Raw genomic sequence first — 27,926 nt, forward strand, 5'->3', positions numbered from 1 at the left:
TGCACTCGCCTCGCGCTGTGCGGCAGTGCCCCCTGCCGGGCGGGGGAGACGGCGCGCGTGCCCTCAGGGGGCGTGTCCGTGCCCCCCCCGCCACGCCTCCCCGCCACGCTCGGCCAATCAGCGCCCGCCCCCTCCCGCACAGAGCACTGCCCGGCGCGGGCTGGGCTCGCGGCTCCCGCGCGTTGAGGTGCCGCTGGCTGAGCGCGCTCTCCGCTGGGGGTGGGGGAGCTCGGTGGGATCGAGGATCGAGATCGGGAATCGGGATCGGCCCTGAGGGCGGGAGTGCTGAGCCGTGCGAGCGGGGGCTGCGGGCTGCGACCAGCACTGCCAAGTGGCTGAGAGCAGTGCCCAACTGAGGGTGTTAGTGCGCTTTTCCTTGTGCATTTCCTGGGGTAGCCTGACAGTTGTTTTTTTTTTGAGGTTCCTTTATACTCCCAAACTTCTCCAGGTGGTCTTACCTTCTTCAGAAGTGCTTGTTTATGTACAAGTTGCCCTCATCTTTGTTTTGCGCCATGTGTATTTTTGTACGTTCTCTGAGAAAATGATGGGCATTTTTTGTCTTTTTTCCTTACAAGTTCTTTTGCACGGATCAATGGGCGACGAGGGGAAAAACTATGTTTCTTCAGAAGTATCTGATGCACTGGAATCAGTTTCTTTTCTGAATGTAGAGGGTAAACCGTCACCCTTGGAGTCGACAGTATTGCCTAATATGGAAGAACAGCAGGTGTGGATTGGTTTTACAAGATGCCTTCTGATGATGTTTGTTTTTTGGTTCTTGGGTTTTTTAAAGCTTTAATTTTGACAAATATTTCTTGGTAAGAACTGGTGTGCCCCTCTACCTCGTAAGATGTATTTGCCTCTTCTGCTTATTTCTCATTGCTTACACACAGGTCGTGGCCTGTATCAAGGAGAGGTGCTCAATGCTATGTGATGTCATGTGCTAAGCTTTTGAGAAAAAAGTAAAGGACTTCAGTAATTACACTTTGAATGTAATGAGACTGTATTGTGCTTTTTAGTAAGCTGAAAAAGTGAATGAACCCTTGTTGAAAGCTTGCTAAGTGCTCAAAAATAAAAATCTATAATGCTGTGCTGTGCTTGAGCAGAATATAGTATAGCAATCTCTCCTTTTTGGAGTGGTAGCTTTCCTGAGTGATTTTCCCTCTAGTGACTTAGGTTTGTATGATTAGTGGAGTGCTGCTCATGGAAAGGCTATGGTAAATCCATCTGCTGAATGAAAAGTTGCCAAAGTAAAGATTTTGAAGCTCTGTGAGAAAGGAGGGAATGCCAGGATCACTCTAAAAAGCTCCCTGCTATTATTGCTTTACCAGAATGGGGATAGTGTTGTATAGTGGTTAGAGGGTAGAAAAGCCCATCTTAGCAACTGAGAACTGTTTCATGGGGGTTACTGTGAGGAAGATGAGGGACTGGTGCCTGGATGGTGGTAAGGAAGTGGTCTCTTGAGGCTAAGAATGTGTCAAATCTATTAATTGAACATGCTTTGTACAAAATGGAAGTGCAGTACTGTTTAACAGCTGTTAGAAAACACAGCTTGGATTCAATACAAAGGGAGACCAGAAGGTGGAAGCAATGCACTTTATGCCTCTGATAGTGTGCTCTTTTAAAATCAAAATACTGGCCTTGTCATGAAAGAAAACTATAGGAGGATGGCACACAAAAAAGGGAAGGGGGTTACTTAAGGACAGTAAGAGGTAAAGGTGCAAATGAAGGCTTGGCTTAGAGTCTGAACTTCACAAGGAAGGAAAAAGTGAGGCATTAAAATAGGGAATACTGCATCAGATATGTATGCTAGTATGATTGTTTTGGGGCTGTTCTGTTTAAAAAGTGACAGTTGTAACTATGTTTTGTGTCTTTTTTTTTTCTTTTACTTGAATAGGTATATCAACCTTTGAAAGTGTTCTTGAGAGTGAGGCCCTTTTCTATAGCAGAGCTTGAAAGCCATGAATCTCAGGTTAGTCTTGTAGCAATAAGTTTTTCTTTTCTTCCAAATAACATGTAGTATTGTAAGGTGGAGCTTTCTTTTACATAAGCAATACACTGCTTCCAAATAGAATTAGTGGATACTTGGATAAATGTGATTTTCTAATTTTCTTTTTTTTTAACCAATATTTTTACTAATTTGTGGGGTACAGACATGCACACCTGTAGCTCTGCAAAATTCCTCTGGGCATGTTATTTAAAAATTGGTGTCACTCTTAGCTTGATACATTCCTCAAGAGGCAAAGGAGTTTCATAGAAGTGATTACACAATCCTAGGAGTAATTTGGGTATCTGACCCTTGAGCTTCTTTGAAATGCTTGAGTAGTTTCCTCCCTCATCTTGGTGACTTGTTGCTCGTCCTGTCGACCTCTACCATTTATACTGTCAGATTCAGATATTTCAGTGTTTTACAAGTGCACACACAAACGTGCAGAAATACTCTCCTCTGTTGTGATCACGGACACAAAGAATTCATGTAGCTGTCTTGGGAGGAGGACAAGGTCCCTGCAGTGCATCTCTCAGCCCTTGTCTTTGCAGGGTCTCTGATAAACCTCTAGGTCTTGACAGTATTAAAGAAGGATTTAATATTAGTTCTGATTTGCATCTTGCAAATTGCTTTCAGAAAATACAGTCTTGCATTTGATCTACCAGAGCTGGAACCCTTTGTACTGTTTTTACTTGGATTGTCCCCCACCGCACCCTCCACCTCCCACCCTCAAATTCCATTCATCTTTCCTTAGACAGCTCTGGTTGAATAGTATGTACTGTCATATTGCTTCCAATTTAGTAAAATCCACAGCCTAAACTGGCTCTAATTGTAAATTGACTTGCAAAATCAAATTGGCTTGTGAGTTATCTCATTCCTCTTTGGAGTGAAACATTTCTGACCCCCTAACCATTAGAGAAACTATTTATTCTTAGAAACAGGGAGGAAAAAAATTGAGCATTGAAGTCTGTACTAGAATTTTTTTTTAAAGCTCTTATCTTCATGTAATTCATGCTGAAATAGTTGAACTTCCAACATGTTAGCTATATAACCTGTTTTCAATGGGATTAAGGCTTTCTTCTCAGTCTCCGAAAATGGAATGATTGAAAGATCTTCAACATGTTCAGTGTTTTCTATTTTATTTACTATCACCTGAATCCAGGAAGAAAATGCTTGGTAACAAATGAAAAAAACAAACAAGCAACAATCAAGTGACCCTCCCTCTTCCTATCTTTTTAATCCATCAGATAAATTTTTTAAAGTTTTTTTCCTCCATGCCATGAAAAAATTTCAGGAAAGCATCTTTGTTCCAATTATGTGGCAAGAAAGGAAACAAATAGAACCCAAACCCTATTTCTTATAACTGTAGGCTGATGCTTTAAACAGAGGCAATCAACAGGTTAACTGATCTGTTGTTGCTTATAATGATTTATTCAAGTAAAGTTTAAGAGCTCTGGATGAAATTCTGTCTCTTGACACAACCAGTGGTTCTCCAGAGTCATTTGCAGGAGCGCAGGACGTTGTGTTTTTTGTATGTAAACAATGTCTATGGTGCCAGAAATGGTTCAGCACCTTACTTGTGGGGTTAGTTGGGAGAGACAAGCAAAGTGATACATTACCAATTGGCTCCCATCTCTGCAGATCTGACTACTTAAAGACCGCTGTTCATAAATTTCTCTGATGCTGGTGGCAGCTGAGGGCACACGCTGCAGATATCGGGCTATTCTGTGGCTCCCTAAGGTTTAGTACATCTGACCTGCATTCCTGTTCCTGGTAGTGTGGAAGGAATGTTAAAGACCATATGGGTTTAGAGCCTGACACAGGAGCAAGTGATTGATCTAAGTTCAAAAAGCAGCTTCTTAGGGCTTCTCATAATCACAGAATATTTTGAATTAGAAGGGATCGACAACAAGGATTATCAAAGTCTGACTCCTGGCCCTGCACAGGACAGCCCCAAGAATCACACCATGAGCCTAAGAGTATTGTCCAAATGCTTTTTGAACTGAGACAGGATTGGTGCTGTGACCAGTCTGGGGAGCCTGTTCCAGTGCCCAACCACCCCCTGCATGAAGAACCCTTTTGTAATATCCAAACTAACCTTCCCCTGGCACTTCAGGCCATTCCCTCTGATCTTCTTACTGGTCACCAGAGAGAACAGATGAGTGCCTGCTGCTTCCCCTTGTGAGCAAGTTGTAGACAGCTATGAGGTCTATACCAGTTAATTACTGGTACAGAGCTTCTATGCCATTTAATAAACAGACTTATTGAGTCTTCTAGGAAGAGCAGTACTTCCTATGTACATGCCACATAAGGATTATTAGTCTTACCAGCTCTGGCCAGTCTCTGAGCATAAATGCCAGATTCAGTTACAATCAGTCCTTGCAGCTGATGCCTTTAAGACATTGTTAAGCTATACTGGTAGCTCAGTTAGTGTTTTTGGTAGTCATTCTGGTGTGAAATAAATTTTAGTTTGGCACTGCATCCTACATTTGTCTGGATAGTGAGTGCTGGATAATTGTATTTGACCTCTATTTAATTGAGAAATAGCTATCAAATTACTTGAAACTTATTCAATTTCCTTCATTACTGGTAACACCATCTGTCAATCAAAGGATAATGCTTCAAACTTATTTTACTTTATTAATGCTGCTGATAGTCTCTTTCATGTTGAAAATGATTGATGTGGAAAACCCATAGATTTCTATATAGCTTTGTTTTCATATGTAGGATTGTGCAAGTCACTATCACAGAGTACCAAAGTTTAAAAGTGTTTCCAAGAAAAAAAAGTTGCTGGAAGAAATCCTAGGAAAAGTTTTTACCTCTTAGAAAACCTCAGGGGATTGCCTTAACTTTTTCTACACTCTGGCTTTTATGTGAAGTGGATATCTCTGCAATTATGTGCCTCAAGATGATATATGTAAATTGTGCAATTCTTTGTCACTTTAATAAATATGTGAGGATGTTAGGCTTTTTGGTTGGTTTTTTGAGGGGGAGGAGTTGGGGGGGGGTTGTTTTGTTCAGATAGCTTTCTTCCTGAATAATTTTGTGTGGTGTTTTGATTTACCTTGTCTTGGGTTTTTAGGGTTGTATAACTGTTGAAGATGCCCAGACAGTAACTCTTCATGCACCCAAAGAGTCTTCTGCAATGAAAAACAGTGAAAGAGGGGTTGGTCATGCTGTGCACAGGTTCACCTTTTCTCAGGTAGGCAAACTGTTTTCAAATTTATAGTTTAATTTTTTTCACTGTAGTGGAAGCTGAATTTTGTACCATATAGTGCAATGTAATTTTTCTTCATTTAATTACATGTGGAGGTACTTGCCTTTAGGAAAAAAGAGTGCTTATTAGTTACTGATAACCTGTCAAGAAAGCTGTATTACAATGGAGATGCCTATTACATGAGACAAGGAAAGATATTACAGAAGCTTCTTGTAGGCACAAACTTACTCTGCTGTTCCTGCTTTCATCTGGGAAGTGTTGCAAGGAAATCTGATGTTTGTAGGGCCTTATGTGAGCACATATTTATGAATTTACTTCTGAAAGAATAGGAGCCTATCTGCTTAAGTCTTCTATACTGAAACCAAATTTCTTAATTCTGTTACCTACTGCAAGAATTTCTGTTCTTACAGTATCAAGAGATAAACAGTTTTAGAGATCAAATCACTTAGACTTGTAATGCTGATTTTCTCATCAATTGTGGGTAACTGGTGCAGTGAGGAGGGAGTTCTACATCACCAACAGAGCTCTTCAAAGTATTCACTGAACAGCATGTGCCCAGTAACATTCTGAGCAGTTTATTTTAGCAGTAGGAAAATATTCAAAAATGAGTGCAAGCCTGAGTGCCTTTCAGTGTTAAGCAGATGTCCTGTGAGAACCCAAGAGAAAATGTTCAATCAGAATGGGTTGCAGGCAAGACAGAAAACTAAGGTGATATCTCTTGCCCAGCTTGCTCTGAAAAACTAGTTGCTGTTAATCAGTTGTTAATATTTTGATTTATTAAATTTCTTTGTTTCATTTGTCACTCCTTTTTTTTTAATTTTTCCCCCTTCTCCCAAGGTCTTTGGACCAGAAACTACTCAGAGTGAATTTTTTGAAAGCTCAATGAAAGAAATAGTAAGAGCATATGTTAATGGAGTGAATGGACTGGTGTTTACTTATGGGGTTACAAATGCAGGCAAGACATTCACTATCCAAGGTATCAAATATTTGCATGTATAAAAACCAAATCAAAATCCAACAAGAAGCTTATATGAATGCCTACACTCAATCTTTTAATATTTTTAAGGAACTTCAAAAGATCTTGGTATTTTACCTCGTTCCCTTGATGTGATTTTTAACCACATAAAGGAAAGACATTATCTGAAGATGGACTTCAAACCATATTTGTGCAATGATGTTAAAAAGCTAGAAGATGCACAAGTTAAACAAGAAGAAGCCTTAAAATCTGCTGTTCTTGCATCACTGAAAGAGGTCAGTGACCAAATACTTGTTACTGAATGAAGCTTCTTAAAGCTGTTCTGTAAGATAGGGAATTTTTAAAGCCTCTATTCCACTATTGATTCTTTAGACTTATATGAATCCATAGTATAGGTACTTGGTGAATCTTGAAATGAGACAACTGGCTGTTTTTGGAGCTCAGGACAAACAGCAAGAACTTTCTGCAGCACACAGTTCAAACCAAAAACCCTTGCCAAGCCCAATCTCAATTTCTATAGAGGTCTCCTTTAGAGAGAAGCAGTTCTGACACTGTGGTGACAACTAGCCCTTGAGAAGTCTGAGAGCTGTAGGACCTATCTAAAACCTGCTTCTTGTTAGGTGGTTCTTTTTGTAGGTCAGCATCCCAGGCTGGATCTTGGTGCAGTTATTCAAATGACAGTACGAGCTCAGGAGAGGTGATGGCAATGTCTTGGTGGGGCAAGGAAGAAGGCAAGAAGAGTCCCTCTTGGTGGAAGACAGTCCTAAAGCAGTCTTTAAAAGTTTATAAACCTGTGATTTTGTACCTTCATAAGGAAACTCTGGTTCAGCAAGTGAAGTGAAATGCCACAAAATGAATGTTGTAAAATGATCCCAGTCTGCTTTAGAGGATAGTATGCATCTTTAACTCTGGTCTCTGAAGATTTTAGGTGGAATAGAAAAGTCTTTACTGTGGCAGCCTCCTGTTCTTATTATCTAGTAATTTCTGTTTCCACTGTAAGAAACGAGTCTTGCCAGAAAACAAGCATCTTCATGTGTGCCTATTCTACACATCTAAGCCCAGTTGTAGCTTGGCACAGGACGTTTGGCTTGTTTCCTTTTGTTCAGAACAGTTTTAACCTGAACTGTGATTCTGTGCATTTAATCCCAGAATGCAGTAGGCTCAGATGATTAACATTCAAGGCAACTCTGAATAAATTCTGGAAGTATAGAAGTGTTGACTGACTGGGTTTTCTTTCTTCTGTGGTGTTTAATGCTAACATTGTTAAAGTACTCCTCTTAACCCTGAAAGAATATCCTTCTATGAATCAAGTTCATATGTAAAGTTCCACTTTAAATTCTGTTGCTTAATTTAAACTCTGCAAATTAAAACTTTGTTTAGTCTGAGTCTGGTTAACTGCTGAGGAAATATCTTGGATAAAAAAAATCTAAAAGCTGCTAAAGATTGTGTATTTATTTTGAAAGTGTCTGTATGAGTGTGTGTATGTGCATGTACAGGATGGGGATCTTAAATATAAATTAAGATTGTCAGGAGAATAGTAGGTAAATATTTTTCAAAACTTTGTGGAAGCTGCAGCCTTGAAAAAAGGAACAAGCAGGAGCTCAAGGTCTGGAGCAGGAAGTCAAATATCCTCTTTTGAAGATAACTACAAATATTCCTTTTAGTTAAATCACAGTCTGACTTATTAATGGCTTAGTTACTGAGTGTTGAAGTAGGTGATCTAGATGCTGATGCACTGCAGTGAAAAGCAAGCAACACTCCACCATCAGGATGGAAAGGTAAAAATGCATCAGGAAGCTCTAACGTGAGAAGACCTTGTTTGTGTTACAATGCTACCACAGTGACAGCTCAGCGATCCCCAGTTCTGAAGCTGTGCTTCTTGATAACTTGTGAATGAATAACATCACTGTTTGGGTGCTCACTCAAGCTTGTAATCTGAGAACAGATACGATTTAATGGGCTTGGTTTTAGTTTACATGGATTTCTGTAGGCTCATTTCCCAGGCTCAGTTTACATGTCTTGCAGAAAGATTTTGCTGTTCTTTTCATTCTCTGTTTTAACTGTCCTCAGTTAGTGCAGTATTTACTGTTCTACTGTTTATGTTCTATGTACAGTACTGCTGCAAAAACTCCTGTGTAGCACAGTTCACACTCTCCTTCCCTTTTCTGGTTCTGTTCATGGGTTTAAATACTGGGGTTTAATGGATTAAAACCTGCTCTACTTGCTTTCCTGTTCCCCCTGTCCTTGTGTTTTCTATTAAATGTCAGTTTCTGTTGGTGGACAATGTCAGTTCCTGTTCCCATGTGTTTTCAGGCAGACATCCTCATGCTCTTTTTCTGTATTTGGTGTTACGATTTAGCAGTGTAGCTAATTCACTCACTTTTGTCGTGATACCTTCAACATATTTACCACGAGCACAAGTACTGTGGTACTGGTTTTCTACATTCTGTTACGTTTCTGACATGTGTGTCAGTCCCATACCCTGCTTCAGAGTTCTGCTTTGTACTTCACAAACAATGAATAGAATCCACACTGTGGTTATACTTCTAACCACTCAAGAAACACAATCATATAGACAGTGCAGTCTTTGCAAAATGGTCACTTGTATAACTTTGTTATAATTTATTTTATACTATTTGTCTTCAAAATGGAAGAGCTGAAAGTACAGCTTCATGCTTCTGTTTGTGGAAATTCTGGTTTGGACATACTAAGTGGGTAACATTGGTATCAGTAGTCAATCCATGACCCTGAGATTAGCTCAGTTGGTTAAAACTTGGTTGCATAATGCCAAGGTCATGGGTTCAATCCCCTATGTGGGCCTTTTACTTAAGAGTTGGACTCGATGATCCTTGTGGGTCCCTTCCAACTCTGAATAGTCTGTGATCTGTGAACTTAGTGCTGCATTTGAACAGCTAGTTCATGAAATCTCTAAATCTCTGAATCTCTTCCCTCTTACTGTAGGTTTGGGTTTTGGGAAATCTGGGTGAATGTCCTGAATTATGTGGGGCAATAAAATATGAAGAGGAAAGTAGTATGTAAAGATGTTGGAATCTCTGAAGAGTGGGAGTTGCTACTTTGTTATGCTAGTTTTCCCAGTGGTAGTTTGAAGGCTGTACTCTGGTGAATCTGGGCAGGTTTTAAATAATTTTGCTGATGTAAAGAAATTCAGCAAATGTGTGTGCTTAAAGAAACTACGCTGTTATCTATTTTTAATGGCCTTTTAATTCAGTCTGAATTAAAACGTTTTATTTTATTTTATTTTATCTGTTGGTTTATCAGATCTTTAAGTCCTTTAAGAAGCTATTATACCACTCTTAAAGTAAGTTTGACTCATAATCTCACAGACCTGGCACAAGCCAGAGATTTGCAACAAGCAGACAAATTAGGAATCTCTGCTGGTTTGGTTTGTTCTTTGCCTACCACCTTCCCAATAACTTGAAGAGGAAACCTACTTCCACAATTCTCCTGGTTGACTGAAGCACTGTTCAGATTTTCCAGTAGCTCATAAAGGTAGTCTGGGCTGTTTCAGTCTGACAGAATCTTGTTTCTCCCAGGACTGTGATGTTAAGTCTCTTATGTTAGCAGCAATTGGCTGCCAAAACAGGTTGCTGGGAGTAGCAGCAAGCAATAATTCTTGTGAGAGAAAGAGCATTTATTGATGGTAGTTCAGTGTTGTTAAAAGCATTTCATTTGCAGCCAGAGTAAGGGTAGCCTAGTGCTTATTACTGCTTCAGTATTTGAATCTTAAATACTGGAATTGCTGTAGTTTTTAATTTCTGCTATTCTCATAGTCTGTCCTTGTGGATATAATGGCCTCTTATTTTCTCAAGGAGACAGAGAGCATTGTAAATACTATGACAAATAGCTGTGATGCGAAGTCGGAGTCTTCCAACTATACTTCCAAGAGTCATCCTTCTAATTCACTAGGTAAAGCAGAAAACTTTTGTGTGGGGGAAAAAATAGTAAAAAATTTAGAAATATATATGGGTAACTATTGGTGGATTAAAAAACATCTCTTTATTATACTACAAAGTAAATATATATAGTTTTTGACCAAGTTTTAATGTCTCAGTTCGGGAGAAAAAGCAACTGTAAAAGTATTTTTATAGCTTTGCACCTTTTGGGGAAGAGGGAGACTTAGTTCTGCAAAGATAATATATGAACTGCTGTAAGCTTGTGGTAAAGTGAGGGCAGTAGCTTAGAATTTGGGCCTATTCTGGGTACAGATGACTGCTGAGAAGTTTGAACATTCTTGGGTAAACTCCAAGTTATACAGTACTGTGTATCTAATTGTACAACACAGATTTATCCAAGCATTCTTCTTTAAGGAGGTTCTAGAGATACTTTTAGAAGATTCTGTATACTGAAGTAAATTAATGAGGTGGATGGTCTTTAAACTCTTTCTCTGTTTTGGGTTAGCAGAGAAGAACTTTGTCCCACTTGACATTCATAGGACTAATATGCACCAAAGAACACAAGCATCTGTGTGGATTTCTTTTTGTGAAATTTATAATGAATATGTGTATGACCTATTAAATGTATTATCTACATCAAAAACTCAAAGGCGCAGAGTTCTAAGAATCTGTGAGGATCAAGAGGGAAATTCTTATATTAAAGGTAATAATACTGTTTTATGAGCAATTTCAAAGAATTTCACTGATGATCAGAAGTGTATGTAAAAGGTCTCTTTTCACAGATTTAAAGTGGATTAATGTTCAGAGCACTGAAGAAGCCTGCAAACTACTAAAAATAGGAAACAAGAACCGAAGTTTTGCTTGTACTAGGATGAATGAGCAATCAAGTAGAAGGTTTGTTCCTTTAATTACGAGCATATTCTGTCTCTGTTACGGGGAAGGAGGAGGGGATGGAGGAAACTTTAGAATATGTTTGAAATGAACCGCTCTCCAATAACAGCTTAATACTTGCCTTCATTATTATGGTTTTGTTATGAAATTCTCTCTGAAACAAAACTAGGAGAAACTCTATAACTTTAATGGTAGCTGGACTCTGATTGCTATTCCTGTCTTTGGAGAACCAAAAACATCAAATCACTTTCATTTTTGAGTGCTAACAGGGCTGTACATCTTGGCAAATGCTAATGGGTGCTGAGCAAGAATGACTGTGTGAGGACATTGAAGGAAAAGCTGGCTAGTTCTTCTTTACTGGTAGTATAATTCTTGAAAACTTGAAGCCTGTCCCTAAGAGATGTAGGAAGGAGCAAGTCATGCAGTATATTGCAGTGCTGCTAGATTGTCTAGATGCTTTTAGATTGCTATGTTCAAGTTGAGCTCACTTGGCATCTTAAGAATTAAACTCCTAGCTTTTACCCTCCTCTGGAGAGGGATCAGGGAGAACCTGGCTTTTGATGGAGTGGGAGAAAATAGAGGGGGTGGTATAATTTCTGTTGGAAATGTTGCCTTTCTTGATTTTAGTGACCTCTTAATAATTTGTCATTTAAATGTGTCATGGCCATGTTGTGTTTTTAGCTAATATAATCATAGTGTTATTAAGCCTGCGTTTTTCTCCAAAAAGCAAGAGTTATGTTATTATTATGTTATTTAATGCTTTTCTGACAGAGTTTTGTGCCTAGAATGCCTGCTCCTTCAGGGGCATTTGGAGAAGTGTCTTCTGTGCTTCCTGACTTATCTGATAAACTGGGAACAGGGTGCTTCTGGTTTTGTGGCTTTTCTCTTTGGTTCCTCAGTGTTACCATGTTCATATACTGCCTAAAGTTTCTATACAAAGTGGCTACCTGAGTGTTCATCTTTTGAAGAGTGACTCAAGTGAACTGGCTTTTTTCTCCAAGACTCTTTGTAGGCTTCATGTGATATTTTACCTTTTCCTGTATGGGACGAAATAGAAAGTCACAAAATACAGCTTTTATTGCTGCTTTTTGCTACTGAATGAATGTATTGCAAAGGTAACTAATGTAAATTAATGAATTAATTCTTGCTCTCTTCAGCACTGAGCTTTCTGTAGCATACAAATTTTACTTTGCTTCAGTGACTGCTTAATTTTCATACCTGCAATTATTAAAAGCACTTCTTTCCATTCCAGTCACAGTATATTCTCCATTAGGCTACTAAGGCTAACTGATGAGCATCAGCCTCGCGTTCTTGGAGTTTCAGAGTAAGTGAATGCTTCCCATGATTACCAGAATGTAAATAGTTTGGAAAAGTTGATAAAGTGTAAGCATGGTAAACTGGTGAACTCTCTCTTAATAAACAAGTTGTCTGAGAGTTGAAAAGGAAATCAGGACTGACCACATAAAACTGACTGGAAGCCTGACAGGGACAGTCACAGAAGTGTCTTCCTGTCCCTTACTCTTTTAAGGTTTGGCTGGAGGTAGCATGTTAAAACTCTGTCAGTAGTATATAAATTGAAGGAAATACATCTATTGTCTTACATAATGGGGAAGTGGTGACTGAGGTACTATGTGACACCACAGTACATGTTCTGGTAAGCAGAATTCAGGTGGCTGGCTGATAGAAGCTGATCTCTAAAGCTGGAGTGCAGCAGCTACTGCTGAAGACCCAAGCTGCAAGCTATGCCAGTGTATCTTTCTACTTTGGGACCAAACTAGAGTTTATGGGTTGAATGTTTGTGGCAACACATTTGACGTGCTTCTAGAATTCAAACTAAAGCCTGTCATCCCAAAAGAATGCAGGTGACATGCTCTGAGACTGCTCCATTGCCCAGTCTACAGTAAGAGGGAATCATCAAGGGATTTGCTTAAAAACTGTTCTCCTAATCTAAAATGCTAATATAGGTGCACACTGTGAGAGCAGTGCTAAGTCCTTACACTTAAGTCTTTCTTTTGTGTTTTAGAGGAAGCAGCCTAATCTTCTGTCTTGAAGCGTTTAGATATTTAGATAGCTTTTATCTGATTGATTTTTTTAAATTCTGATTAGTTGTCCATTGAACTTGATATGGGAAAATGAAGACAGCCTGTAGCAAAATGTTGTAGTTCCATCCTAGTTCCTACTGATTTTTTTCTCTCGTGTCTGCTGAGAAGAAATGGTAATGTCAGATGTTACAGTGATAAATACTCTTAAGAAAAGATAACTTGAGGAAATGACTGCATCTGCGTTTTTTGCTATATATCCTCTGGCAAATCTTGCAGCAGCTGTTAGGTGAATGACAGAGTTTGTATATTACTTAAGGAAGAAAAAAGCTTTTCATCTTGTACTGAAAAGGATAAAGAACATAAGGTCATACCTTTCACACAGCTTAAATATGTGCCTTAATGATATATATAGGACTTACTGCAGCTGTGTGAAAGGTTATGGTCTTAAAAAGGTGTTATTTTATTTAAATAATTACAACAAAAATATTTGCTCTTAAACTGAATTCTTTATATTAGAATGCCTACAAAATTTTAGATTAATGCTTCAAGCAGATTACTTTGAATGTGCTGAGTAGGCTATTTTAGGAGCAACAATCTTGTTCAAGGATCTTTTACATACAATGGGAAGATAGGTAGGTTAGTACTGTTATCTTAAATACTTTGTGTAGTGTCTTCTGGACAAAAGCTCAACACTGAAGTACAACCAATTCTGTGATCTAGATAGGCTGAAATGAAGCACTCGTTTGTGCTTCAGGCACACTAAGAAATAAAAAGACGTGATGTTCTGGTTTCATACTGGCTTAGAAACAAGTTCACATGTGTGTTCTGGATAACTGTTTCGTGCAGGATGTCTTTCTGTGACTTGGCTGGATCAGAGAGGTGTAATAAAACACATGTCTTTGGAGATAGACTGAAAGAAGCAGGAAATATTAACAATTCTCTTCATATCCTTGGAAAATGCATTGCAGCATTGAAGCAAAATCAAAATCCAAAGTAAGTTTTACAACATTCCAAGTTTTAGGTTGAAAGTCTAAGTGCCCCTTTATGTTTCTACAAGCAGTTTGCACAGCCAGAGAAAAATGGAAATCTACAGAGTATTGTAAGCCTTTTTTATTACAGATGTCACTGGGATACCTGAAAGGAACACTTTTTTTCTCTTAACCTGTTGTTTGCAGAGAACTAAAAAAGGCAATTTGCAGCAAACTATGACTTTTTAGTGTGTGTGTGTATGAGCAATGTGCTTGATGTACAGAACTCCCATTTTATCCTCTTCTTTTCCACTTCCAGATTATACAGGTAGATTAATCAGGCAGCTGACAGATGTCCTGTACTTAGCTTTTGGCTTTTTCCGCTCTCTGCTTTGTAACACTAGGGAACTGTGATGCAGACACCATACTACTTTTAATTTTGAATAGTTCAGCTTATTGGAGAGCTTATGAGATCCAACAAACACCTTGTTCTTTGACGTGAAATAGGTTAGGCTTAAATAAAAGCATCTTACAGGATCTCTTTCCTGAAAGAAAGAAACAAAATTAAAGTAAGCTACAATATCCCACAACTTAAAAAAATGTATTTTGTTTCATTATTCTTATTTTCTCCATGAGGATGAAGCCAAGCTATATTCCATTCAGAGAAAGCAAGCTGACTCGTCTGTTTCAGCCATTTTTTTGTGGGAAAGGCAAAGCTTGTATGATTGTAAACATCAATCAGCATGCTTCCACATATGATGAAACACTACATGTAATGAAGTTTTCAGCTATAGCCAGACAGGTAAGAGTGCATCTACTTTCTCTGCTGTTCTGCTTTTTTTTTTTTGGTCACTATTGATGTGTGAAAAGATCAGGTTGTATGAATTTGAGTGTGATTCTGACTTATGGCACATCATAGTAATTCTTCTGCATGTGGCTTCTCTTTAAAAAGCTTCTAGTAGTCTTCCCCACCCTCAAATCTATTTTGGTGGTAAAAAATTAAGGTAACTGCAGCTGTCTAGCCATTCAATTCCACACCACCCATGTGCTGTATAAGAATTAGTAAGGGCACTTTCATGTATGACTAATTATACCATGTATCTGAGCAAATTCAAGATTTCAGTTCAAGCTTTTGTTATTTATTTAACCTATGTGCAATTAAGCATCTGTTTCACAACATGACAGTTGTTCACAACTTCTTGGACAGTTGGTAGTAAAAGGAGTAGCTGCTTTCTTATTTTGTGGTCTCAATGAGATCTTTTGCGCTTGCATTGCTCCCATTGGGCTAAGGGCAAGTAATTAATAATAAACAAAGTGGCTTGACAAGCCCTTCCTTCAACTCCCTGGGTACCCTTGGGTGGATGCCATCTGGCCCCATAGACTTGTGTGTGTCTAACTGTTGTAGCAGGTTGCTGATCATTTCCTGCTGGGTTATGGAGGCTTCATTCTGCTCCCTGTGTGTCTTCCAGCTCAGAGGGCTGAGTACCCTGAGGACAACTGGTCTTTGCTATTAAAGACTGAAGGAAAGAAGGCATTAAGTACCTTAGCCTTTTTCTTCTTCCTTTGACACCGTGTATTTCTGTCTGCATTCACTAAAGGATTGAGATTATGCTTAGCCCTCCTTTTATTGTATGTGTATTTGTAAAAACATTTTCTGCTGTCTTTCATGGCAGTAGCCATATTGAATTCTAGTTGGGCTTATATTCTGTGTTTTCCTGCATAACCTCATGACATCCTGGTCCTCTTGACTTGCCTGCCCTTTTTTTTTCTTTCTTTCTTTTCAAGTTTCAGCCAAAGTTTTCTATTCAGACAGGCCACTCTTTTCCCCTGTTGGCTTATCTTTTACATTTGGTGATGGGCTGCTTTCTAATGTGCTTTTGAGCTTTTTCTGCTATCTCTGTTTGTCAGTCTCCTAATTAATTCAGGACTTGGTGTCGATGTTTGGCCTTAACATCATACCCTGGAAGCTGCTTCTTGCAGAGAGTGGGCCTCCATGGGTAGTGAGCTACACTGTGTTTCATGGCAGAAATAATTATTTTTGACACATTACAAGTCTGTAATAGCATGTCGAATATGAGCTCAGAGAGAATGATTTTTTTCCTAATTTTCTTTAGCTTCAACATTCATCATAAGTGTGCACCGTAGAGACAAAATTCTCTGATATGTTGCCTTATGACTCAAATAGTTAAAATCTTTATGTAACTAGCATGAATTGCTGGATCCTGGTGATGGTATTTCAAGAAGAAGCAAATGTTTAAAGGATTTGCTGCTTTTCAATTAATTTTGCAGGAAACTATACTAAAACCCTTTTATCTTAAGGGGATAGGAATCACCTTTCTAGACAAGCATACTAAGTTTGCTAATAGATAATCTTTCAGTTTTGGGGGTGGTTTGTTTCATTTGGTGTTTTGTTTGTTTTCTGGGGTTTTATTGGTTCTTTTTGGTTTGGTTTTTTTTTAGAGTATTAAAGTCTTATATTCATATTGACTTTTTTTTCTGCTACAAGACATGTAAAAATTTGTGATGTTTTTGTAATTATTAAATATTGTGTAAATACAACAATGCATTCATGCCACTTCTCGGTAGTCTCATATCTGCAATACTGACAGCATAGATAAATCAACCTTGGATTTTCCAGGTTATCCAGACAATCCTACCCAAAAGTTTTGGTTATTTTTCACCCAAGCTAGTTGGAGGTGATGGCAAGCCTATCATGCACTTTGATGCTAACACATCTGTAGATGACTTTCCTGACAGTACTGAAACCTCTGCAGAAGAGGAAGTGGACATTACCATTCTGAGTCATGAGGTAGATACACATATACTTAAAACTGTACCCAAGAAAGCTATTGGTTCTAATTGCTATTAGTTCTAATATCTAATTATTTAATATAATCTATATTAGATAATTATCTAATAGAATCTTTTAGCATAGGAATTGTGCTGGGTGCTGCATCAAATGGGATGTTTAAGCTTCTGCTTAGTGTCAGACAGGCCTAGACTTAAAGTGGCCTAGTTCAATGGAGTCATGGAAGCATACCTGTGGCTTTCTAGTTAGGTCAAGTGCTAAATTTGGAATTCAACTGACTGCTCAATGAGAAGAGTAAGGAGGCAGCATGTGTGTTTAAAATAACATTATTTAGTTGCTAGTGCTCTTTTGGGAACAGCAGGAAAGTTAAGATGCAGTATGTTTAAAGCAAAGGTATGCAATCTAATAGCAATAAACTAAAAATCAATTAGGCTTTATATTCAACAGTTGTAGAAATTAGTACTTAAATGCCAAAACAGCAGTGGAGTTTTTGATAGCAGAAACCATGAAGATGGCCTAAGGTTGTCTTTGCAGTAGAAATTCATGTTTGAAATTATTTAACTTTTGGTGCAGCCCCCCCTGAAAACACAGGCTTGTAAAAACACCCTCTGTGGATGGCTGCCTGTATGGCTATTTTGTTTGACACGCATATCAGTATGGGTTTCTGGCTTGTTTTCTGAACTGAAATGTGTTACATTCAGGACCTCTTGAAAACTACAGAGAACTTAAAGGAGAAGCTACTTGCGGAAAGGCAAAGTAAGCTCCTTCTGGAGCTGAAGATACGTAAAGAGATGGCAGAAGCAATGCTTCAACAACTGTTGGAAACAGAGGAAACCTGGAGGCAAGTCTTATCTGACACTGAAAGGATTCCACATATGTAAATGCACATATATTTATGTATCTACAAATATATGTATATGCAAGCCATGCATACTCGTTACTTAGAGAAGTTAGGGCTGGACATTTTCAAAACCTCTGATGTAAAAGGAAGGAAGAAGATTAAATTTGTACAGATCAGGCTCTTCCCATGTACAATGAAAAAGTAATGCTGCTTTCTGTTGAACTTTTCTGTTTAGTTTGTAACTACTGGAGCTTGTCCTGACTTGCTACTACTGTTTAGCAGATGTAGAAGATTGTTACAGGTACCCTACTGAGGCTTATGATTGTGCCAAAAGATACACTTGGTCATGTTAATATACATGCAAGTGCTTAAGGTAGTTTGAATTGTATGTCTCTTCTGATCTTTTCTGCATGACTTATGAGCCATTGTTAGTTTACTATCTTATCTGTGCTTACCTAATTAATGTTACTGATTTGGGATTTTTTTTTCAAGTGTGTCCAGATTGCTCAAACTGAATTCACTTCCTCCTAGCTGTTCTCTTCTTTAAATCAGTTTCCTGCTGTTTGAACCATTAACAGACTCACACCAACTTGCCGTCTGAGCACTCTAGGGTTTAACACCTGCACTGAATTTAAAATTGTTTGGTTGCCTTTGACCAAACACATGAAACAGTACTGATACTTTTTCTAAGTTGAGATGATGTTCTATGTCACTGATGGGGCACGTTTTTAAATTGTGGCAGGAGTGACATGTAATGTATTGAAATATAGATGGAGAGGGACTTTTCATAGTAGCATGTACTACAGGACAAGGGTGAGTGGATTCAAACTGAAAGAGTAGGTTTAGATTAGATATTGTGAAATAATTCTTTACTGTGAGGGTGATGAGTCTCTGGAACAGGTTGCCCATAACTTGTGGATGCCCCATTCCTGGAAGTGTTTAAGAACAGGTTGGATGGAGCTCTGAGCAATTTGGTCTAGTGAAAGGTGTTGCTGCTCATGACAGGGAGGTTAGAACTAGATGATCTTTAAGGTCCCTTCCAACCCAGGCTATTCTGTGATTCTATGAAAATGAATTTGGTGTTTATCTTTAATGGAAAAAAACCATCCAAAACCCAAAATGAAAGATACCCCCTTGAAATATGCTTCAAATATCATGTCTAAATGGGTGTAAGAATTTCTATTGCTATATGTTGGTGGGCATTAAGTATGTGTTCTTCTATAGCACTTTTTTTGTTACATGCCAAATAGAAGTTATGCTTTGGGGCACGTCTTTAGGATTACTGAGATTGCAAAGGAGCAAAGTACTACTTGGTCTCTTAAATTCATTATTTATGATTAGGCAAATAACTTTGATCTTGCCAGCTGAATACATGGTGTCAAATGTAATAGCTAGAATGCAAATATATTAAATAAATCTAACATGTTCTCCTCAGCAACCGCTTGGAAGATATGAAAGACAGTTACGAAGAAAAACTGGAGAGCAAATTTGAAATGTATAAGGAGGCCATTAAGAAACATGCATATATGTGTGCGATGGAACAAATTGAAGACCATTATGTTCCCATAGAAGAATTTTTAGCTGAACAAGAGAAAGTTGAGGTATGACTTGACTGCCACTAAAAAACATGTATTGGCCTCTTAACTGTAAATTTTGCTTTTCTGTAACAGAATCATTTTGGAATTCTAAATATAACGCTGGACAGTCAAGATAACTAGTAGTTGTTCAGCCTTGCTGTTCTGGTGTTAAATGCTAACCATAAAGATGCAAATGTCTTCTGTCTGACACTACCTGTTAGTGCATACCTAAACAGCCTGAACTTTGAGGGCACAGTTCAATTAAATCCAAGTCATCTTTACCTCCGCAGTGCATTTATTGGAACACTTAGAGGAATGGTGTATCCAACAGTCTGGCTTTCTGAAGATATTTGGGTGTAAAGTAAAGTGCTCCTCTGAAAGGGCAACGGGGAATTTGGTACAGGATAGCTATTTTAATTTTGATGAATCTCTGCTTCGAAGGTCAGGGGGTGTAAGAGGATTGTGGGATAAGAAACTGCGCAGATATCAAACTCTATGCAGGAGAGAACTCAATCTCCTGAATGTAAACTTAGAACTACTCAGAGTTGGCATCAGTAAGTTGCTATTCCTTTTGCAACACAACCATGTTAGCCATGTGCAACTCAGTTTTTTAACCTCTGCAGGGATGGCTAAGTGCATCCAGGCAGCAGATTAGACCTGTGGGTCCTGCTCTTTTCAGAAAGTCTGTAGTGGAAGAATAGAACTGTGGTGTACAGCAGAGGGACTTTCTCACTGCAATCTTCTGTCCTGGAACTGATAAGACATCATATTCCATGGGTAGGCAGGTTCCTTTCAAGACATGAGAGAAATGGGTTTCTATGGTAGATTGCTGTATATAAACATTTCTGTTTTTACAGCTCTCCATTCAGGTGCTGAAAAGCAGCACTGTGTTATCTAATGGCCTCTGCTTTTCCAGCTCTTTCGCAATTGTCCCCCCCCCCGCCCCCACTTTAGACTGTTTTTATGTTCACTTAAATGCTAGCTATACACGATTTCGAGGTGCAGGAGAAGAGTTTTAATAGTGCTCTCTGTATTTATAGATGCCTCCTACACTGGCCAGAAGGCTGCAAAAGGGAAGATTCAAAGAACAAGATGGTTTAGGTAGCAAGTCAGATAAGAAATGAGTGAAATCCCTAAGACTGTAAGAGTGTTAGCTCATGAAGGAGAGCGCAACATGAAATTTGAACAGGCAACTGCAGAGAACCAAAATAAGATGCATAACTTTTATTTGTGGTGGTACTTTTTTGTTTTCTCACTCTAAGATACCATCCTAGCAATCTGACAGGTACTGAAAAAGAGGTTTAGATTCAAATGTAGTTCTAGGAAGAATGTTTTTCCTTATTTGGCAAACTAACTGGCAACAGTGTTTAACACAGATTCACTGAAGTTTCCTTTCTGCCATATGGTTACTTTTAGACCAGTTTAGAAATCTTCAGACTGGAAGAGTTGACTCCTGTGTAAAGTAACTTCCTTCTAAGAAGGTCTTGTGATCTGAACGTTATTCTTTACTGTGATTTCCTAGCCATAACCATCACACTTTCCACCTGTGAAATGATTTAAAATTGTATATACATGTATGATGTAATTGAAGGATGTGTAGTAGTGCATTGGATCAAGTAATATAGAAAAATTCTACCATATGACTGTATTTTTTCAGGATAGAGAGAGGAAAATACTGAAATTGGAAAGGCAACTTGATGAACAGTCAGGGAAGCTGTTGACTCTGGGAAGTCAGAACTCAGATATTCCGACTACTGAAAATAGCATGGAACAAGGTAAGAATCTATTCTGGTTGTTCAATGTTCAATTTACTTTCAGTAATGGGTAGAAACAAGCAAGCTTTTCTTTTGTCAATAGGTCTTACGGACAGGACAATGAAGAGAGCCAATGCAGGATTGCAGAAGCAATGTGAAGAGAAGGAAGAGGTAGCTCTTGCTTAGTATTTAACAAATCTGGGGATAACAGCTGTAAACTCTGTCATGGTTCAGTGCTTAAAGATCTGCACTGTAGACAAAGGCATGAATATTCCTGCAAATGGGCATCAGGTTTGCAAAGCCCTTGCACAATTGTGGATGACTTTTGCCAGAGCTTGTCTGTGTTCTGGCTTTCCTCTAGTTTGTAAAGGAACCTACTACTGTAACAAGTATTGTGAACATGGTGTGAGTTGGAAGTGAGGAAATATGTAGGCTTTGTTGGAATTTATTGTAAATATTGCTGCCATGGCCTTCCTGAAATGCTGCCTGCCCCTGCACAGGAGCACAGTTACAGAATGTGGTGGCAGTTTTGATCTAGAGCCAAAACAGTGCCTTAAACCAGTCCCCTTCCACTATTCCCTTAAACTTAAGGGTACTGTCTCTGTTCTTCAAAAAATACCCATGTGCTCTGATTGAGGTGGGAATTATGAGTTGGAGGCTGTGTTATGGAAAACAATTTTTTTTTAGGTATGCATTTTTAGTCTATACCTTGAGTGACCTTGTTGTAAGGCTACAGTTAGTTTCCCACGTTTAAAGAGAATGGTGAGAAGGGAAGAGGCAAGCCTTGCTCCTTTCACTAACAACAAATAAGACTAGGCATTGGAAAAATAGTTTCCAGCTGGTTCTAATAAACCATGTAAATGGAAAACAAAGTTAAATCCCTGTCTATTGAGAAAGAGTACTCTAAAAATAACTTGTTCCTTACCAATTTTAATGTCTCATGGTATGGCCCTGGCATTTGTTTTTTACTCCTGTTCTTCAGAGTGCTACATGATTTTCCTATGTGATTTTCAAATTTTGGTGAAAGTTTGGCTTTTATACTTGACAAGGGTATACAGTTATTGATTGGTTTGTGTGGCTAGAAAGTGTTAGAATGGTGAGATTGATGCCTGGCAATAACTGAAGTGACAACAGTTTAAACAGTTGGTTCCATCAGTGTCCTGCTGCTGCTTTGCCTCACAGATCAGTGCACGTGTGATGAGTAATTCACCAATTTTTTCTTCCCATTCAGCCATTAAACATGGGCAAAGTGTATGTGTTTTTTTTAGCAATCTAGATATTTTCCTTCCAACCTTAGAGAAGAATATTAATGATAATAATTTTGCTGGTTCAGAGTTTCTTTTTCTTCTTGGGACTTAATCCATTATTATTGCCATTAGAAAGGTGAGGTCTTCTGTGGTGACTGTGCTCCAATTCTTTATATGAATAGTGTTAATGAGACAAAAGTGTTCTTTTAAATACCCATACTGAAAAGGAGCAGGCTGTTCCAGAAGTAGCTTGGTCTGTGCTACTGTTCTGTGATTGACAGGTCTGTGTTAATCTAGAAGCTTCAACACAATAGCCTTTGAGTGCTCCAACTGTACCTTATCACCCAAAATGATGAGTTGGGCCATGGGAGATTGAGAGAAGCAGACTTCATTTTCATTGTATTGATCTTGCAGTTTGCACTGTTCTAGTCATAAACAAAATTAATGTAAAACATGCTGTCTTGAACTTCAGAATGTGGGCTTTTTTCAGCTTATAAAGTCTTTGAAGTTTAAAATACAGAAACTCAATGAAGCCCTGCTAGAAGCTAATGAAGGCTACAGAAAAATGGCAGAAGAAAATAGTCAACTGAAACACACAATCATGCTCAAGGTTTGTCAACAATTTAAAAGCAACTTTAATGTGACACGTCTGTAGTTATACGAGATGGTTCTGCATCTTTTTACATATAAAATCACTGTTCATATTAACAATTTGTTTTGCTGTTAGCAGTTTTTTTTCTGATACTAACTTCCTGAATTATGAGCTCAGAGCCCATGAGTTTCACTCCTTGACTTTGAATATTTTAAGACAAGATTAATTTTTCACCTTAAGCAATAGACTTGGTCAATAGGGTAACTCTGTGCTGACAAATCTTACTGATCTAAAGACGCCACAAATTATTGTCAAGCAAAGAAAATACTACTTAGAACTCTAGCCATGAAGTGTGTTGCTATTGCAAGCAAGATGTCAATGCACAAGTGTTAATGCAACAAGGCCTAAGGATCTATGGCTTTAAAGTCCTGCCAGAGGTGGCCAAGCTGGATAAGAGATATGGGCAGGTAAGTTGTTTGTTGAAGTAGAAATCTTTCCTTCAAAAGCAGGGACTTCCTAAAGTTTACAACATCTGACCTCAGATACCTCCCTTGTCATCTGCAAATGAAGCAAGGTGGCTATAATACTCATTAGTGATGTTTTTCTTTGAACATTAAATTATGCATACTTTTTAGTCTGAAACTGAAAATTATTTGACTTGAACCTCTTACTTGGAAGTCATTTTCCTGTTGATTCTTAACAGAAAGATGACTTTGTTAACCTCAAAGATTTGAGAGCATATTTAATACTCTGTATTTTGACCACTCAGAGCATTTATTGAGTCCTGATCAGCAGATTTATGACATGAGGAGAGTTTTGATTTGACCAATTTTGCTTTCAGATATTGCAAGACAGGAAAGCCACCTTTATTTGATTCCTAGAACAAGATCAATTCTTTGCACATTGTAGCTAAGCATTTTAACATCAGCTTTTCAGTAAGACTTGGTCTGTAATTGGATTCAGTGGCCTTATAGCTTGCTGTTTTTTTAAATACTTTTATGTAATTTAGAGGAAATGGGTACTGAGTAGCCATTTGGCATAGTAATAGTAAGGGTCTTCATGGGTATAGTAAAATAATCTGAACCAGAAAATTAGCTACATAAAAAAAGATCTTGAAGTGTTCATATACCTAATAGCCTTATCCTCATAGGATCAAGAAATGAATTGTCTTCAGAACTGGGCTAAACGTGTTCTTGAGCTCGAAGAAACAGTGTCTTCCCTGCAAAAAGAACTTAAAGAACGGAAAAAGCATTTCTTTGTAGAGGAGCCAAAACAACAGAAACCCAGGACAGGTTTTCTGGCTAACCTGAAATCCACAGTAGCAACCACTGCTAGGACACCTCTTGGTAAAGGCTGGGGGAAGTATGAAGAGGATTCACCCCATTCAAGAAAACAAGTTCTGTTGCCTCATAAAGCAAAAGAATAACATTTGATAAATAAAAATGTGCAATTACTGGGCTTCTTTATCAGTCTTAAACTGTTGGTAGTTCTTTCTCACTCTTAGGTGCCATCTTCACTGTCATGTTAACTGACAGAAAAATGTTTAATACATAACTTTTTAAATTGAATTGAGGTTGAATTTAGAGCTTTTAAGTTTAGGCCTAAACTTGTGGTTTTACTGTTGATACAGGGATATAATTTGAGAAATATATATGTTTTAATTGTGGAGTAACTGCTATCATGGTCTTCTGTACTGATAAATATGTGGTTCATGCAAAGTAGGATGTCTCTTACCTGTTGCTCATTATGTATTTATATTATTTGAGTTCACTGTTGATTCCTAGAAATCAGAGGTTTGTAAACTTCATCTCAAGTAGCTAAAATAGCTTGGGTCTTCAGTTACTATTTGGCTTTGACCTGGAGATTGCCTTCCTGGGACTAAACTAAGCAAACTGCTAAAAGAGGCAATAAAATGAGACCTTATGTGGCTCCTTGCTATTTTTCAGCTAACTTGACCTTGTAAAGAAACTTGTTTTAATATCATTTGAACTTCCACTAAGAATATGCATTAAACTTTGAAAAATCTATTTAATAAAATTTTCCTTTGCTAAATTAAGTTCTGACTCTTTATTTTCTGAATCGGTGAAATCAAGATAAGGTCATAAAATTAGAGGCTAAATGACCATAGTGATTGATATTGGGATGATGTGAAGTTGAAAGAATCATAGCCTTTATTATATTATTTAGCTTTTATCTAGTAGCTTTTATGGATGGAAGACTGCGACATCACAAAATTTGAAATAGACTTCTTAGAACCTTTTCATTTAGTGAGAGTGAGTTCTTTTCTAATTACAGTGAAGGTAGCATGCCTGCAAGTGCTGGAAGCTTGCTGTAGAATCTCTAAGTAAATTGGATTGATCAGTTCCTGTAATGGTGCTTTTCATAGTGGAAGGGGGGGACTAAGTTCAGAGCAGGAACCTCACCCTCCCTGGGGAGAACACTAGGTGGTGCAGCCTTCCTGTGTGACAGTGAGCACAGCCCTCTGGTATGACTGTTCTTGCTAGATCTTCAGAGTTTGGGATTGGTCTGTGCAAATATCAGTAATGCCTCTTACAGCTCTTTAACCAGGCTGTACATGCTGTACTTCAACCACTGCTTTTCTTGTCTTTTGAACTGTTTCTGTTAAATAGAGGGTTATCTGGGTCCAGTGGTTCTAGAGGCCTATAATCCCTGCAAGGTAGAATTTATACAATATTATTCTACTCTCACACAAGCTGTTCCAACTATTAAATACCAGACACCAAGTATTCATTCCCTGAGTAAGAAAGCTGTTATGTACAAATTGCTTTAGGAACACAGTATTCAAACAAGTTAAAAAAATCATCAGAACAGACTAATACTGGAAGCTTTCCATAATACCATTTCAAACTACTTAGTGCTATACCTTGGTAGTCTGTATGCTTTCTTTTTTTTTTCCTCCTAAAATAAAATTAAGCCTGTAGTGAAGTACTAGTCTGTGCTTAACTGTAATGTTTTCCAGAGAGTTGCTAAAAGACTGTGTTGCTATTAAATCAAAGGCTCATGAGAAGCTGTTTTAAAGGGTACTTGAGGACTGGTTTGCTCTCTTCCTGCCCTTCAGGTTAAAAAGAAACCACAAGAAGGATGCAAAAATGGCTGGCTGGTCCTTTTCAGCTTCTAAAAGCTGAATGGCTGTAAGGAAAGTAGACTCCATTAGTACATGTTGGTGATGAACAGATGTTGCCCTCTTCCACATTAAGCTACTTCTTTGGACAGAACACCAGCCATTTGATTTATCTCATTTTACCACACAACTTGCTTCAGATTAAGTGTTTATTAAAATTAAAAATCACCATACAATAGAAAATATTTACATATTTAACTGATAGTCTGCTTAAACTACACAGTTTGACTGAAGGAAGCCAATGGAAAAGAAAGCAATTAATATTTCTGCTGCTGAACTTCAACTGCAGGCACACTGAAGCTTTATCAGAAAGGTTTTAAGCTTCTGCAAAGTACCATTTGCCTAAATAATTGAGCTGAAGGGTGGCAAAGATGTGTACTGAGTTTCAGTTTTAAGAACCAGGGTCACTTTGAAAAACCAAAAGTAATCTGTGCTGTGCGTACATTGCAATTCCACTAGCTCATCTGTTTTGGTAAGTAATTTGAAGAACAATTCAATATACAGATCTTAGCAAATTGCATTCACTTTACTGAGCAACAAACTACAGTGTCACTGCAAGGTAAGTTGTTATCCTATTGAATATTTCCACAAATTGCTTTTGATAGTGCTAGAGCTAGTTTTAGTTTTAAAACAGATTTGAGGTGAGTTGATTAAAACAGCAAAAACATAAGGAATATTTGTGACTAATCACATTAAAATTAAGATTAAAATATTTTCACTGGTAACAGTTTCAGCAACTGCAATGAAAGTATTAACTTCCTTCAAAACCCTGTGGACTTCAGATGATGACTTTGGCCTTGTGGCAAGCTTAAGGTTTAACACAGAGCTAGATGTGCTGCTGCTTCTGCTGTCATGGTGTTCGTCTTGTACTTCTGCATTTGTGATGCTTTGAAAATTATTTTAAATTGATTACAATACAGCAGTAAAACAGAACTATTTTCAGTGTAAAGAATTAAATACATAACTCTTCCTCAAAGGAAATCCTGCCACTGTTTAGAAAGTCTTACAAGAGGTGACAGTATGCCAGATAGGAATGTGAAACAACAAGGATATAAAAATAATTTTCACAATATGCTGTATTTCAAAAAAGATAATTTAAGAACATCAGCATGTCTTAAATTGGGAAGTTCTTTGGGACAGCTGTTCATGGATCCCTTCACCCCCTTATAAAAGCTTCCTTGTAACACATTGCATGACTTAAATCCTAAGAAAGTGTTGTTAAACTGTACCAGGCCCTGATCACTTTCCTTCCTTCTCCCTCCCTACCCCAGAAGTCTGTTTGCTTTGGAGTGTTTCTGCAGATGCAAAACACACAGCATTTAAGAAGAACTTCAAGGAACTGTTTTAACCAAACAAAAACTATTTCTCTGCAGAATTACTCTTCCTTCAGCACTTCAGCTTCCACACTCAGTTAAAACATCTGAACTCATGAAGTAATTGCTTTGAGCAGTCTGTCCAAAGGATAGTCTGTGCCAATGATCCATGTCAATAGAAAAAGTGTTCTTTGTTCTATGGCTGTTGTTGATATTGCCCTTCTGTAGCTGTGTAGAAGTCATCAAGCACACTCTGTAGATAATCAAATGTCGGCCTCTCTTCTGCTTTGTCTTTCCAGCATGTTTTCATGATATCATAAAGCTCAGCTGGACAGGTTTCCATGCGTGGCATTCGGTACCCACGCTGAAGAGCAACCATCACATCTGAATTGCTCATACCTTTAACAAAAAAGAGAAAGAGAGGGGATAAAAAGGATTTGATGGAAGTATCTCAATTCCTAGAGAAATTACCTTTTTTTATTTACTTCAGCCTAAAGACCTTCATCCAATAATACAAGACTACTGCTACTTACTAAAAGTAGCTACTAGCAGGAGTTCAATAAACAAGGCTGAGGTGTGTACCGGCAATGAGAGACTTGCTCTGAAAATCCTGGGGGGAAGATTTCCATTTCTGCAGTTGAGCATTGCAACCGCTTTAG

The 27,926-nt window shown here is 38.2% G+C and overlaps 2 protein-coding genes across 13 annotated transcripts in view; one reads left to right on the forward strand and one right to left on the reverse strand.

The window, feature by feature from the left end:
• The first annotated feature begins 88 nt into the window (after positions 1-88).
• LOC139671529 (kinesin-like protein KIF20A) lies at positions 89-24,868 on the forward strand. 8 transcript variants are annotated; one of them, XM_071554499.1, is made up of 19 exons: positions 89-219; positions 576-724; positions 1,895-1,969; positions 5,067-5,186; positions 6,039-6,177; positions 6,268-6,452; positions 9,969-10,104; positions 10,597-10,794; positions 10,874-10,985; positions 12,235-12,306; positions 13,871-14,017; positions 14,629-14,794; positions 16,631-16,801; positions 17,503-17,642; positions 19,078-19,243; positions 20,877-20,994; positions 21,077-21,144; positions 22,711-22,830; positions 23,963-24,868. In XM_071554499.1, the coding sequence occupies exons 2-19, from the start codon at positions 593-595 to the stop codon at positions 24,236-24,238; spliced, it is 2,541 nt and encodes an 846-aa protein (XP_071410600.1). In that variant the 5' UTR covers positions 89-219; positions 576-592; the 3' UTR covers positions 24,239-24,868. The 8 variants fall into 8 exon arrangements, with proteins under 8 accessions (XP_071410600.1, XP_071410602.1, XP_071410606.1 ...); XM_071554501.1 differs by having other exon boundaries at positions 166-187; XM_071554505.1 differs by having other exon boundaries at positions 174-360; positions 16,679-16,801.
• The window catches only part of LYN (LYN proto-oncogene, Src family tyrosine kinase), a 58,070-nt gene continuing 52,974 nt past the window's right edge, over positions 22,831-27,926 (reverse strand). For all 5 annotated transcript variants that reach the window (XM_071554512.1, XM_071554510.1, XM_071554508.1 and 2 more), the window contains one exon: positions 22,831-27,666. In XM_071554512.1, coding sequence (XP_071410613.1) covers positions 27,464-27,666 — 203 coding nt within the window. In that variant the 3' untranslated portion in view covers positions 22,831-27,463. The remainder of the gene's footprint in view (positions 27,667-27,926) is intronic.

This window comes from Pithys albifrons, chromosome 4 (assembly GCF_047495875.1).
Source record: "Pithys albifrons albifrons isolate INPA30051 chromosome 4, PitAlb_v1, whole genome shotgun sequence".
Classification (NCBI taxonomy): domain Eukaryota; kingdom Metazoa; phylum Chordata; class Aves; order Passeriformes; family Thamnophilidae; genus Pithys; species Pithys albifrons.